The sequence below is a fragment of the Canis aureus genome, chromosome 4 (genome assembly GCF_053574225.1).
Source record: "Canis aureus isolate CA01 chromosome 4, VMU_Caureus_v.1.0, whole genome shotgun sequence".
Taxonomy (NCBI): domain Eukaryota; kingdom Metazoa; phylum Chordata; class Mammalia; order Carnivora; family Canidae; genus Canis; species Canis aureus.
This window is the reverse complement of record NC_135614.1, coordinates 5,246,228-5,258,509: the sequence shown is the minus strand read 5'-3', so window position 1 is coordinate 5,258,509 and position 12,282 is coordinate 5,246,228. Positions and strand designations below refer to the sequence as shown.

The window sequence follows — 12,282 nt, the reverse complement described above, 5'->3', positions numbered from 1 at the left end:
ACAGCTGATGATTGGTGCAGCCAGGATTCAAGTCCAGGTGAGCGAGCTTGAGTCCACACTCTTAGCCATCTTTTTGTGCTTTTGTGCCAGGGATGGACACTCAGCTGTGACACTTCCTCTCATCCTGTTGACAGTGGGACGCTGGGCCTTAGTGAGAATGCATGTTTCAACCTTGAGATGTTGCAAACAAGTCATTATGGGTGAACAAACAAGTTGCACAAGGGTGTGGATGGTATTCATACTGTTCAGATGAAGTGAAAAACCACACAAGACAGTACTACGTATGTATTATTGTAAGGCATATTGAGACGCTGTGTTTTATTTGGGAATGCACGCACACACAGCTAAAGTACAAGGTGTCCTGGGTACGGGAAGGCTAGATTCAGGAAGTGGTCACCTCTGCAGAGGAGGGAGGGATTAGAACTGGAGACACAGATGCCTGGGGCAGCTTCACTGATATCTTTTTCATGTGTTAAAAATAAAACAGGACTGGAGCAAACATGGCAATTACAGGTCGGACCGCGTGGTGGGTACGTGAGCCTTGGTGAGGTAATTTCTTTGGGTATATGTGACACATACTTTATAATGAAGCGTAAGCCTTCCAGAAATCGGTTACTTTTTCAAGTGAATTTGCTTATATGCATCTAAAGAGAGTGCGCATGTGAGCAACACAGACCTACTGGTTTTCTTTGACTTCCACCTGCTTGTGTGCGCAGCCTCAGACCTGCTTAGCTCCCGGGAGGGCCTCCCCGGGGCCTCAGCCCACCCGTCCGGGCACAGGGGTCAGGTGCGCCCAGCCGGGGTGATGGGCCAGGGAGCCTGCGGGCGGGGCAGCCTGGGGCTGTCCTCTCTGCGTGCTCGTTTCCAGGAAGCGCAGCCCCAAGACCAGGTCTGTTCGGTGTGGGGTTTACAAGGCAGGATGGTACATGCAGCGACTCCGGGTCAAGTGCAAGTCTGGGAGCGCAGTAGCCCATTGAGTCGCCACCAACCCCGCCTGCGGGAACAGAGAGCTTACTTTGTGGCGCTGAATGCGCAGCGGACACTGTCATATCCACAGAGAACAGCATGGGACGTTTCTGCCAGAAGCAGCCAACATGACATTAGGAAAAAGGACCCTGAGGCAGCAAATGCCAGCTTGAGTCAGCAGGAGGAAACACAGGCAGCAGGCAGGAGCTCAAAGGGCAGGACACGCTTGGTGATGCGGTCAGCCACTAGAATTTACGAGGGGAGGAAGGCCGAGGTCAGCAGCCGCTCTAGGCCTTTCTGCTTCTGTCCCAGCAACGGCGTCATCTGCAGGCCCTCCTGCGTCATCTGAAAGGTGACGCCAGGGGCCTGGGGTTACTGAGGGGACCCTGGGCAGGCCCGCGGGTCGGGGGGGGGGTGCCCACATTCTGCTGCAGCCTCAGGGGGGTCAACCTGGGGCAGCTTCCAGCTTTACCTCACACCTTCCTGGAACTGGGTCTTAAATCAGAATCCAAGGACCCAGGGTCCCCCACAGCGACATCCTCCAGCCCAACGACTTGGGAAATCGCCTGCCTTTCTTCCCGAGGCGGCCGCTCTGGCGGCGGAAAGGACCCCGAGAGCAGGCCTCAGGGGCGGGAATGCTGGGGAGGCCCGACGGCAGCGCTCAAGGCCACGGCGACTCCGGAAAACCCTGGTGTTCTCCCCAACTGCGAAGACGCCGAAGGGGTGGCAGGGAGAGGCCTCACTCCTTCTTTCGCCCTTCTGTTTCCCCAAGAAGCAGCTGGGACTCTCCCTTCAGGACAGGGTTCCAGGCTGACCTCATGGTCCCCTGGGCCACCTCCCCCTGCCCCCTGTGACCCCCTCTTGGGCCCTCCTTCCTGCCTCAGTTTTTCCACCGTCTGCCTCCCTCTGGGGGCACCATCCACACCCCTGCTGTCCAGCTGCTCCTTCCCTCTGTCAGTCTGGGGCACAGGCCTCTTCTCCTTACCTCTAGGTCTCCCCGTCTTAAAACCAAGCTCCCCCCGCCCCCCCGCCCCCGGCCAGCCGCCCTCTTCCATTTCCCACAGGTGCCCTCCGCCTGCAGTGCCCATCCCGGGCCTGCCCGCACCCGGGCCTCCTCTGGGAGAGCAGCCGCTTGCTGACTGTGGTACCTCCACCCAGCACCTCCTGCGCTTCTGGCTGTGCTGGGAGCCTGCTCAGGCCTGACCTGCCTCAGACTTGCCTCTGGCCTCGCCTGGGGCTGAGGCCCCCCATTGGCAGCCTCCTGTCCTCACATCTCTCACTTCATGACTCCTTGTGCCTTTGCTCGCCTCCCCATGCCATATCGTGCCTCCTCGTGTTCCCTCACACCTCCCCACATCCCCCTCGCCCCCTCATGCCTCATCACACCTCCTGGCACCCCGTCACACCTCTCTACACCTCCCGTGCCCCTTCACGCCTCCTCATACTTCTCTGTGCTTCCCTAACACCCTGTCATATCTCCTCACACCTGTCCACACCTCCTCATACTTGTCCACCACCTCAGATACCCATCACACCTCCTCATACTTCTCCACACCCTTTCCCACCTCCCAAAACCTCCTTACACCTCCTCACACCCATCTATATCCCTCTCACACCTGTCTATATTCCCTCACACCTAGCCACACCCCCTCACACCTGTCTACATCTCCTAAAACCCCCCTCACATCCTCTCACATCTCCCCACACCTCCTCATGCTCCATGTACCTCTGCACAGCCCCTCACACCTGTCTACACCCCCTAATACCCATCGATACCCCCTCACACCTGTCCGCATCTCCCCACACCTACGCACACCTCCTCCGATCACCTCACACCTCTCCACACCTCTGCTCTCCTCATGCCGCTGGCATGTCTGTGTCTGGTTGTGTCTTAAGGTCAGAGACCAGCTTTTCCCATTTTTATAGTTCCCGAGTCCAGATTCAGCGCACCAAATTGTTGGCCTGTGTGAACATCTTCATTGTGAACGTAGGAATGATATGAATTTTTGTCTGGCCTCAGATTTTCCTTAGCTATTCACACGGTCTCTGATTTTACAGGTCTGGCTTTGTACCGAGGAGGCAGGCCCATGCTGTCAGGAGCCCTGTAGAATAGGAAAGGGTAATTACTCTTTGTCTGCCTCCCCCTCAGGAGAGGTCTCCTCCTCCCAGCTGAGTTCCTGCTGAGGTCAGTGGGAGCCAGTGCAGACTGTAGGAGATGGACAGCCAGATAAGGGATCTCCGGCAGGCCAGAAAGCAGGGGCTACCCAGGACATTTAGCTCCAGTTCTGAGCACTAATCAACCTTTAATGACGTCTCTTGAAGCACAGATTTGGGAGGGGGTGGATTTATTTTGCTGGAAACATGATCCAGTTGTTTATACACTTTAATTAAAGGAGATAAAAATTGTAAAAAATATATACATATGTATATACTTATACATGTCTGTGCACACGTGCATGTGTGTGTGTATTTGTGTGCGTGCGGGTATGGGTGTATACAATGACAGAATGTATATATTGCAGTTTAAAATGCCAAGAATTTAAACACAACTTTTTTTCTTTTTTTAAAGATTTTATTTATTTATTTGACACAGAGAGAGCACAAGCAGGGGGAGTGGCAGAGGGAGAAGCAGGGAGTCCGATGTGGGGATCGATCCCAGGACCCCGGGATCCTGACCTGAGCTGAAGGCAGACACTTAACCAACTGAGCCACCCAGGTGCCCCTAAATACAACTTCAAGGAACTTGAATCTGTAAGTTCCTTGGTCGCTTGTAAGTTCAGAATGCTTGCCTGTGAAGATCTGAAAACGTGTTTTAAAGGCGGGGGGTAGGGGGTGTTGGTAGATTTGCTTACTGTAAACTCTCTGGGAACATCTGTGTGCCAGAGGAAGATTTTCTCAGCACAGCTTGAATAGATCCAATTGCATTTAAGACCTAGATTTGTCACAAATTTTCAGCAGTGGATCAAGTTTTTGCAAACCATGGTCAAGGCTTATATTTTGATATTTTGATGTGGTTATCACCTTGGCTTTTAGTTTAAGAGGATCCAGTGATTTACTTACCATCAGATTTTGCCTTTCCCTGGTGATGCCTTTTCCCTCCAGGCTGGGGGATGGGGTGGGGTGGGGTGTCTGAATTCTATGGGTGGGGCCCCGGGGCCCTCTTGGTGTGGGACACCTCACCCCTGGGTTCCTCAGGCTTGGTGTGCTGCCTGGCTGGTGTTCCTGTTTAAGTCCCTGTCCCTGTTTTAAAGTGACCTCACTTCTTGTTTGTTGTGTTGTAATTACTGTGGTGAACAGTGTCCACTCATGCTTAGTATGTAGGGCAGCATTTCCGAAACTGTGTTCCCCAGAACACTCAGAAGACCATAAGCAGCCAGATAAGTTTGGGAAATTGCACATGCTGTATGTTTTGCTTGAAGATTTACAGCACGTATTAGTCTTTTGTAGACTAGGAAATTCCTGCAGGGAAAAACCATTTAGCCTTGCAGCTTCTAAATTTGCTTGATCACATGACACTTATTTCTGGTAACATTTATTAGTTTCAATTCTGTAGAACACCTTGAGAAGCCTTGCCTTGGAATAAATTTGTAGAAGTGGAACTGTAGGGGCAAAGTATGCGATTGCTTATAAGGCTTGAATAACTAGACCAAATACTTGGCGGTCATGGCTGGGAACCCCGTCCTTCACCATGTCCCAGGAAGAGGGTTCTGGGTCCAGGCTGGCCTTGGAGGCTGTCCTCCCACACCTGACTCTGTTCAGCGCACTCCCAGTAGAGCGTGGGCAGATAGAGCTAGAGAGGCCAAGGCCCTGTGGGAAGTCAGGATGTGTCTCTTGTTCGGTTTATAAAGAAGGTGAGTAGGTGGGCTGTGTTTCTCTCCTTGCTCAGCTCTTGGCTGGGTATTTCATTCTGCACGTTCCAGCCCGAAGACCCAGTGCTGGCTGATGGTGGGAGCCAGCAGAGAGCCTGATTTGCCATGACCTTGATGCCGATCCACCCAAACTCCTCCTTCCTGCCATCTGAAGACCAGCAGGAGCTGTAAGTGCCAGAGGGGGCAGTGCTGGGCCAGGGAGCAGAGGAAGCCAAGGTGCCCACCATGAGGAGGTGCCCATGTGGAGCTTGCATGTCTGCTCCTGAGCTTGGGCACGCTGTGGCTGGAGCCTTTTTGGTCTGCATCCCATCTTGTCCCCTCTGGGCCTCTCCTCTCCAGCTATAGGCCCATTGAAGGCAGGACTGCTCATATTTTTCTTTCAGTTCTGGCAGCACTTTACACAGAGCTGAGCCCACAGGATACAACCATTTAGTTGTGTGCCATCTGGGGGATGCTATCAAATGGAGTGCTCTCGGGCTGTGTCTACGAGCACTGGGATAAACCTGGTGTGTATGAGTGAACTGAGTCACTTGACCTGAAACCTGCCACTGACCAAGCCCCACTAAGTGTGGCACAATACTAAAAATACTTGCGTACCGACAAGGTCAAGCACCTTAAAAAAATACTGTAGTTTCTTCTCTGCATTTTGATATCTGTGAATTTTTAATTAATTCAGAATTATTAAATATTATTAAAATAATAATTATTAAAAGCGAGATATCCAAGTACTATTTAAGGAGCATTTTCCTGAGACCATCGTTATATGTTGCATGAATCAGCCAAATTTTGTAGCAAAACTTTGGAGTCCTGTATTAATCTGTTCCTTATTTGTAAGAGAGGTTGTTTTGTAACATTTCTCCTTATGGGCTGCAGAGAAACACCAAAGCTGATGTGATTTGCAAAAATCCCAGGGGAGCCTTGTCAGATAATGCTGGACTCAGGACCCCTTTAGAATCAGGGCAGTGCCTTTGTGTCACCTACTTGTGTTATTAGCAGATATTTTATTTGTGATGTAAACCCCTACTTCCTACCTCCTTCCAAAAATGATTTAGGACAGATACAAAACTCATGTCAGAAACAAAATCACGGGGATCCCTGGGTGGCTCAGTGGTTTAGCACCTGCCATCGGCCCAGGGCCTGATCCTGGAGACCCGGGATCGAGTCCCACGTGAGGCTCCCACATGGAGCCTGCTTCTCCCTCTGCCTGTGTCTCTGCTTCTCTCTCTCTCTGTCTCTGTCTCTCTCTCTGTCTCTCATGAATAAACAAATAAAATCTTAAAAAAAAAAAGAAACAAAATCGCTTATAAGTTTAGAATGCTTGCCTGTGAAGCTCTGAAAACGTGTTTTAAAGATGGGGGTGGGGGCGGTATTGGTAGATTTGCTTACTGTAAAGTCTGTGGGAACATTGTGCTTCCCCCTCCCCCAGATACAGAGTCTGTTCCATTGGCGGCATGGTACTGGAGATTGGAGAGAGGGCAGGGATGTGTGTGTCTGGGGGGCTGCCCGTGGACCTTGATCATGCCCTAATCTTTGTTCTTTGCACCATGGCCTGACTATGTCGTCTCACTATTGTAATCGTGTTTTAAATTAATGATTGCAGAACTATTCAAGAGTAGCAGTATTTCTCAAGAGGTGGTCCTTGGACTAGCTGAATCAGAATCACTTGGGCTGGGGAACTTATAAACATGGAGGGCCTCTCTCTGGACCCCTCCTAAGACCCACAGGGTTGGCCTCTCCGAAGGTGGTGGGGTTTGCATCTTTGCAAGCTTCCTGTGTGATTCTTTTTTTTTTTCCTTTTAATTGAAGTACAGTGGACACACAATGTTATATTAGTTTCAGGTGTACAACATAGTGATTGGACAAGTCTACGTATTACTCAGTGCTCACCATGATGAGTGTGGACACCGTCTGTCACCATACAATGTTATTTCAATATTGACTATCTTCCCTATGCTGTACATTTCATCTCTGTCACTAACTTATTTTAAAACAGGGAGCTCATACCTCTTAATCCCCTTCACCTATTTTTCCCATCCCCGCACCCACCTCTTCTCTGGCCACCATCAGTTCCCTGAATTTAAGGGTCTGCTTATTTGTTTTGTTTGTTTTGTTATTTTCAGATTCCACATCTATGTGAAATCACATGGTATTTGTCTTTCTCTGGCTGATTTCACTCAGCATTATACTCTGTAGGTCCATCTATGTTGTCACAAATGGCAAGATCTCATTCTTTTTCATGGCTGAGTAATATTCCATGGTGTATATACCACATCTTCTTTATCCATCTATCAGTGGCCACTTGGGCTGCCTCCGTGGTTTGGCTATTGTAGATAATGCTGCTATAAACACAGTGGGGCACATATCCCTTCAAATTAGTGTTTTTGTGTTATTTTGGTAAATAACCAATAGTGCAATTACTGGATTGTTGAGTAGTTCTGTTTTTAATTTTTTGTGGTCCACCTGCGCTTGCCTCAGAAGCCCCCATACACACACAGGGGACAGCGGCCATGTCATAGCTGGAGCTGGAGCATGAATTGCCATGTGCCTTCTCTGACCTCTTCTTCTCTCTCCTCCTTGCCTTCTCTTACCTCTTCTTCTCTCACCTCCTCTTCTCTCTCCGTCTCCTCCTCTCTCTCCTCCTCCTCTCTCTCCTCCTCCTTTTCTTCCTCCTCTTCCTCTTCTGTCTCCTCCTTACCTTCTGAGAGCCTTTGCCAGGCCGGACCCTGCACCCTGGGTGGACACATTAGCAATTGTGCAGGACACAAAAGATATAGAGAAATCCCAACACACAACATTTCTCCTATAGATAATGGTCGTTTGATACTTCTATGGCCCTGAGACATTGAAAGCATGCTCAAAATTTGAGGCCTGGGTAGGTGGACATTTACATTCAAACAACATGAGTTTGGTGCCTGTGAAAATTCTAATAAAGGGTGAGAGTGGACGGTTTATCTCTATGGGAAATATGAGTTCAAATAGGAATCTTATAAGAGAAATATTTGGCAGTAGCAGACCAGTAATACTTTTACTCCCCGCTCCCCCCTCCCTTTTTTAACCATTTTCATCATTTAAAAAATATCTTTTGAAATTGTGTGGATGGTTTTAAAAAAATCTTTAGCTTAACAAACATTGTAACAAAGCAACCATTTCAGTTTCAGAAATTGCCCTGGAAGCTGGGTAGAAAGGGAAAGAAGAGTTCCAAGTGATGTCACTGGTTTGCTGGGGTCTGTTTACCGTATCTCCAACCCACCATGTTGTTCTGTCATTTCAGGTGATTTTCAAAGCCAAGTCAAAATATTCTCCAGAATTACTCAAATACCGGTAAGTACCCTGAGGGGGATTTCCATCTTCATTCAGCAAATATATTTCTGACTATTTAGGACTCAGTTATGCACCCTGAGGGAGAAATATAGTCTGTGTCTGCAAGAAGCAAACACTCTGTAAAGATGCCCTAAACAACACAGAAACTCACAGCATCAGGCAGAGTAGCGGATGTTCGGGAGCACGGGCGGTCTCCGCCTTGGGCTGCTGTGTTCTGTGAGAGTCACAGGAATTTTATGGAAGAAGTCAGTCAGTGCTGGGCTAAAAAGAGAGGCTCATAATATGGAAGAGAATGCCTTAAATCACATGCCAAGGTATATGAAGAGGTAGATATGCATGTTTTTCCTATGAAGAGGGTTCGTAGATTTCCCCAAATTTTTGGAGAGGTCTGTGACCCCAGCACTCCCAATAGCAAAGAACCAGCAGCTTGAAGAATGCTCAGACCTGGTCAGAGGGCCAAGGGTCAGAAGGGAGACAAGGCAGTTAGCAGACATGAGGCAGGTGCACAGTGTTCTGGTGTCCCTTGCCCAGGAGAGCTCCACTGCCATGGGCAGACATTTCTGGAAAGGCGATTTTGGCCATTTATCTTCTTGAATCAAAATGAAAGTTTAATTCTTTTGTTACTTAAAAAATATGTAAAAATGTATGCATATTATATTTTATTTAAATATATAATTTTAAATTTATAAGTACTTCTTATTTAAAATTTTGAAAGTGTATTTTTATTGAGATGTAATTGATATATAAGTCATATAATCTAATATAGATTATATTAGTTTCAGGTATCCCACAGAATGATTTGATACTCGTGTGTATTGCAAAATGATCACCTCAGAAACTCTAGTTAACATCCCTTACCATACACAGTTACAAAAATTGTTGTTTCTTGTGATAAGAACTTTTAAGATCATGAAAATGTACATTTTAATCTCCATTTTATATCCAAGGAAACAAATTCAGAAAGTAGTATGACAGTTCTCTGGCCAAGAGACGAGTCATAAGACTCATGGTGCCATGTTTGTTTTTTTTGTTTTGTTTTGTTTTTACCAGATCTTGATGTCTTTGCTCACTACTTTTTGGTATATATTTCTACCAGACTACTCAATTGGGACTTCAGGGTCCACCAAGAAAAAATGTTGGTCCTAAAGAGAACTGCTTAAAGGAGCAGCTCCAAGTGCGTGATCCCCTCCCTTATCTGGCTTTTCCTCTGCTCCCATAATCTCTGCCTCCATCCTCTTGACTAGAAATGTAGATCAACCAGGGGGACTGAGGAGCCAAGAATGGGTGAAGACTGAGGAGGAGGAAGAATATTTTGATTGAATCATGGAGTAGTCTTATTTTGAGAGTGGTTGGTTGAGGCAGGGGTAATGAGATACCTTCTAGAAATGAAATATGAAAGCATTGGTTAGAAAGGAAGGCTGTTCCAAAAGTTTCCAACCTCTGAGTCCTTGAGGGATGGAGTCTATTAGATGAGAGTGTGTGTGTGTGTGGGGGGGGAGGGTCAGTACTTGATCATTGAACTAAAGTGCAGACAGCAGGATAGGCTGCTTTTTATGGGAGCAGATTTGGAGATATGAAGGCAGAAAACCAGGAGAAGTTCAGTTGGATGAGATATTCGGGGTGGAGAAGATACAAGAGTTTCTTGAAGCCAGGAGAGTGAAGTTTCAATGGGAGAAGCCTGTTAACTCTGACGTAATAAAAAAGAAATCCTCAGAGTTATTCGTATTTAGGCACATCTTCTGTATTCTCTGTTCAGCTCCCCACTTCTCCGAAGCCAGATGCCACTGCAGATATTTCAGGCCATGATTTATCCCTTGAGATGCTTTGATATGTTGGCTTTTGAATAGATTGGTTTTCCTAATTGAACCACAACTCATTTGAAATGAAACACCAGCCACTAGTTTAGAACTGGTTAAAACTTCTCACTACTAGAAGCTACTCCTGTAGCCACTCAGTGTTTTTGAAGATGATTTACATTCAGCACAACCAAGAACCACTTCATTTTTCACTGAAGTCCTCTCTCTCCCTGACACGTCAGCTAGCTCTCAGCTTTGCTGGAATTGGTGCCCATGTGATTCAGTTTTCCTCTTTCTTGGCCTCTATTTTTCAATCTTTGGCTTGGGAAGTGTGAACGCCAGACATGGGGGTGCCTAAGAATACTTTGATTTTAAGCCTTTTTAACTGTTTCCCTCCATCTTTGAGTTTTTGGGTAAGTGAAAAACCTAAGGAACCGGGCTTTGCCTTTCCCATTCTGTAAGGAATCTAAGATCTCAGAAGAGACATTTAAACAATGCTTTACAGGCTATCAATACTACCCCCTCACTGTAGGAGGTAGCAGAGTTGTTTCGCGCTGAATTAGCTGGCAGCCCTCAAGCCAGGCACCTATGTCCCAGACCCACGTGGGCAGCTGCCTTTAGAGACTCATCTCTGAGCTTGCAGCCCAGCTAGGCGCCCATCCCTCTGTGCTCACAAGCAAAGTCATCTTCCCAGGTGCAGGGTCCTGCTGCTTTCCTTTTCCTTTGGTCTTTTTTATCTCGTGATAGACTATTTATCTTGACTCTGTGGCTTGAGTTGAGAAGAAGTAATTCTGGGGCAGGGCGCAAAACAGTGTTGCCATGGAAACACACCCTTGTGATTATATCTGTTGTGCCCCCCACCCCGTGCTCTCTCCACACCTCCAGATCTCTCCCTTTCTTCCAGAACTGCAGGCCCAGGGGGAAATGTTGAATTTTGCAAGGTATTTTTTTCCACTCTAAAAGTTATATAAGCTCATTAGAAAAAAAATTATAAAATAGAAGATTGGAAGTTTGTAAATACAGACATGTGGAAAGAAAGAAACCGAATTTAGTGGACTCCCCTCTCCTTCCCCACAGAAAGCCCCTCCAATTTGAAGGAAACACGGTTTCCGTTGTAGGTTTTCATATACATTTCCCAGGATGGAGTTGTTTTGCCACATTTATGATTTTGCTTTCTGACTTTGACCTTAATGTTGGGCGAGTACTTTGACTATGTGGTTTGTTGCGGATACTTTGACCAAGTCTCACAACACAGTGTATTTCTTTAAGGTAATACCAGCCAGCTCAGCTCAGGTCATGATCCCAGTGTCCTACGATTGAGCCCCTAGTCGGGCTCCCTCTGCCCATCCCCCTGCTCATGTACACACGCACTCTCTCTCTTTCAAATAAATAAAATCTTAAGAAAAATAAAAGATAATACTAGGCTGAATTCTGTTTAGCATATGGTCCTAGAGGCTCGCAGAGCAGGATAGGATAGAAATTGTAGGACAGGGAAGTTTTAGGCAGAAAGATCAGCTTGTGAAAAGACGGGGAGGTGGGGACACCTGGATGAGCATCAGGCCAGCATACAGACTAGCTTAATTTGCATGTGGAGTGCCTATTGATTGGCCTGGCTCCACAGAGTGATTGGAAGTACAGGGGATTGGAGGGTGCAAGGGTGGGGCGAAGGGTGGGGGTCAATCTGGACACCATCACATTGGTTCTGGCAGAAGCATGGGGTTGTGTGGTTGGTGAGGATGGGAAAGTGGGCCCATAGTTAGGGGAGCAGAAATCAAGAATCTGTTGAGCTTGACAACTGATTAAATTGGGGGTGTGGTCAAAGAAGAACTTCACAGTTTAGGAATCTTCAAAAAAAGTTGTGAGGCCTTTCACAGAAATAGGAAAACTGAGAGGAATGATGGGGGAGGAACACTGGGAGTTAGGCATGGGCATGGTTTGAGGTGACAGGGCCTCAGGGGCAGGCTGTTTGGAACGTGAGTCTGGATGGAGGATGGGCCAGTGGCTCAAAATGCGCTTCATGAACTTAGTCTTAGAGAGACTAATGTAAGCTGTTAGAGTGAATGCATTTCCCAGGAACCAGGGGGTAAAGGAGAGAGCCAAGGATGTTATCACTTTGAGGAAAAGGAACCAGGGGCTATTCTGGGGCAGGCTTAGAGGGAGGAACATGAGGCCAGTGTAGGGAGCTCTAGGAAGGTGGGGAAAGATGGTGGTCAAGAGTGGACATCTCTGAGTTTGGGAGTAGGTCATGGGGGCCTGGGGGAATGTGGGGTCAGCAGAGGAGTACCTGTGGAGGAAGGAATGACAGGATGAGGCGAAAACCTTCTAGAAGT

At 47.6% G+C, this 12,282-nt stretch overlaps 1 protein-coding gene across 2 annotated transcripts in view; it reads left to right on the top strand.

Moving 5' to 3' along the window:
• Positions 1 to 12,282, top strand: part of GPR137B (G protein-coupled receptor 137B) — a 51,479-nt gene that overhangs the window by 11,663 nt on the left and 27,534 nt on the right. For both annotated transcript variants that reach the window (XR_013377524.1, XM_077894409.1), the window contains exon 2: positions 8,107 to 8,156. Coding sequence is in view for 1 of the 2 variants with exons in the window: in XM_077894409.1 (XP_077750535.1) it covers positions 8,107 to 8,156 (50 nt within the window). In the remaining variant the exon portion in view is untranslated. The remainder of the gene's footprint in view (positions 1 to 8,106; positions 8,157 to 12,282) is intronic.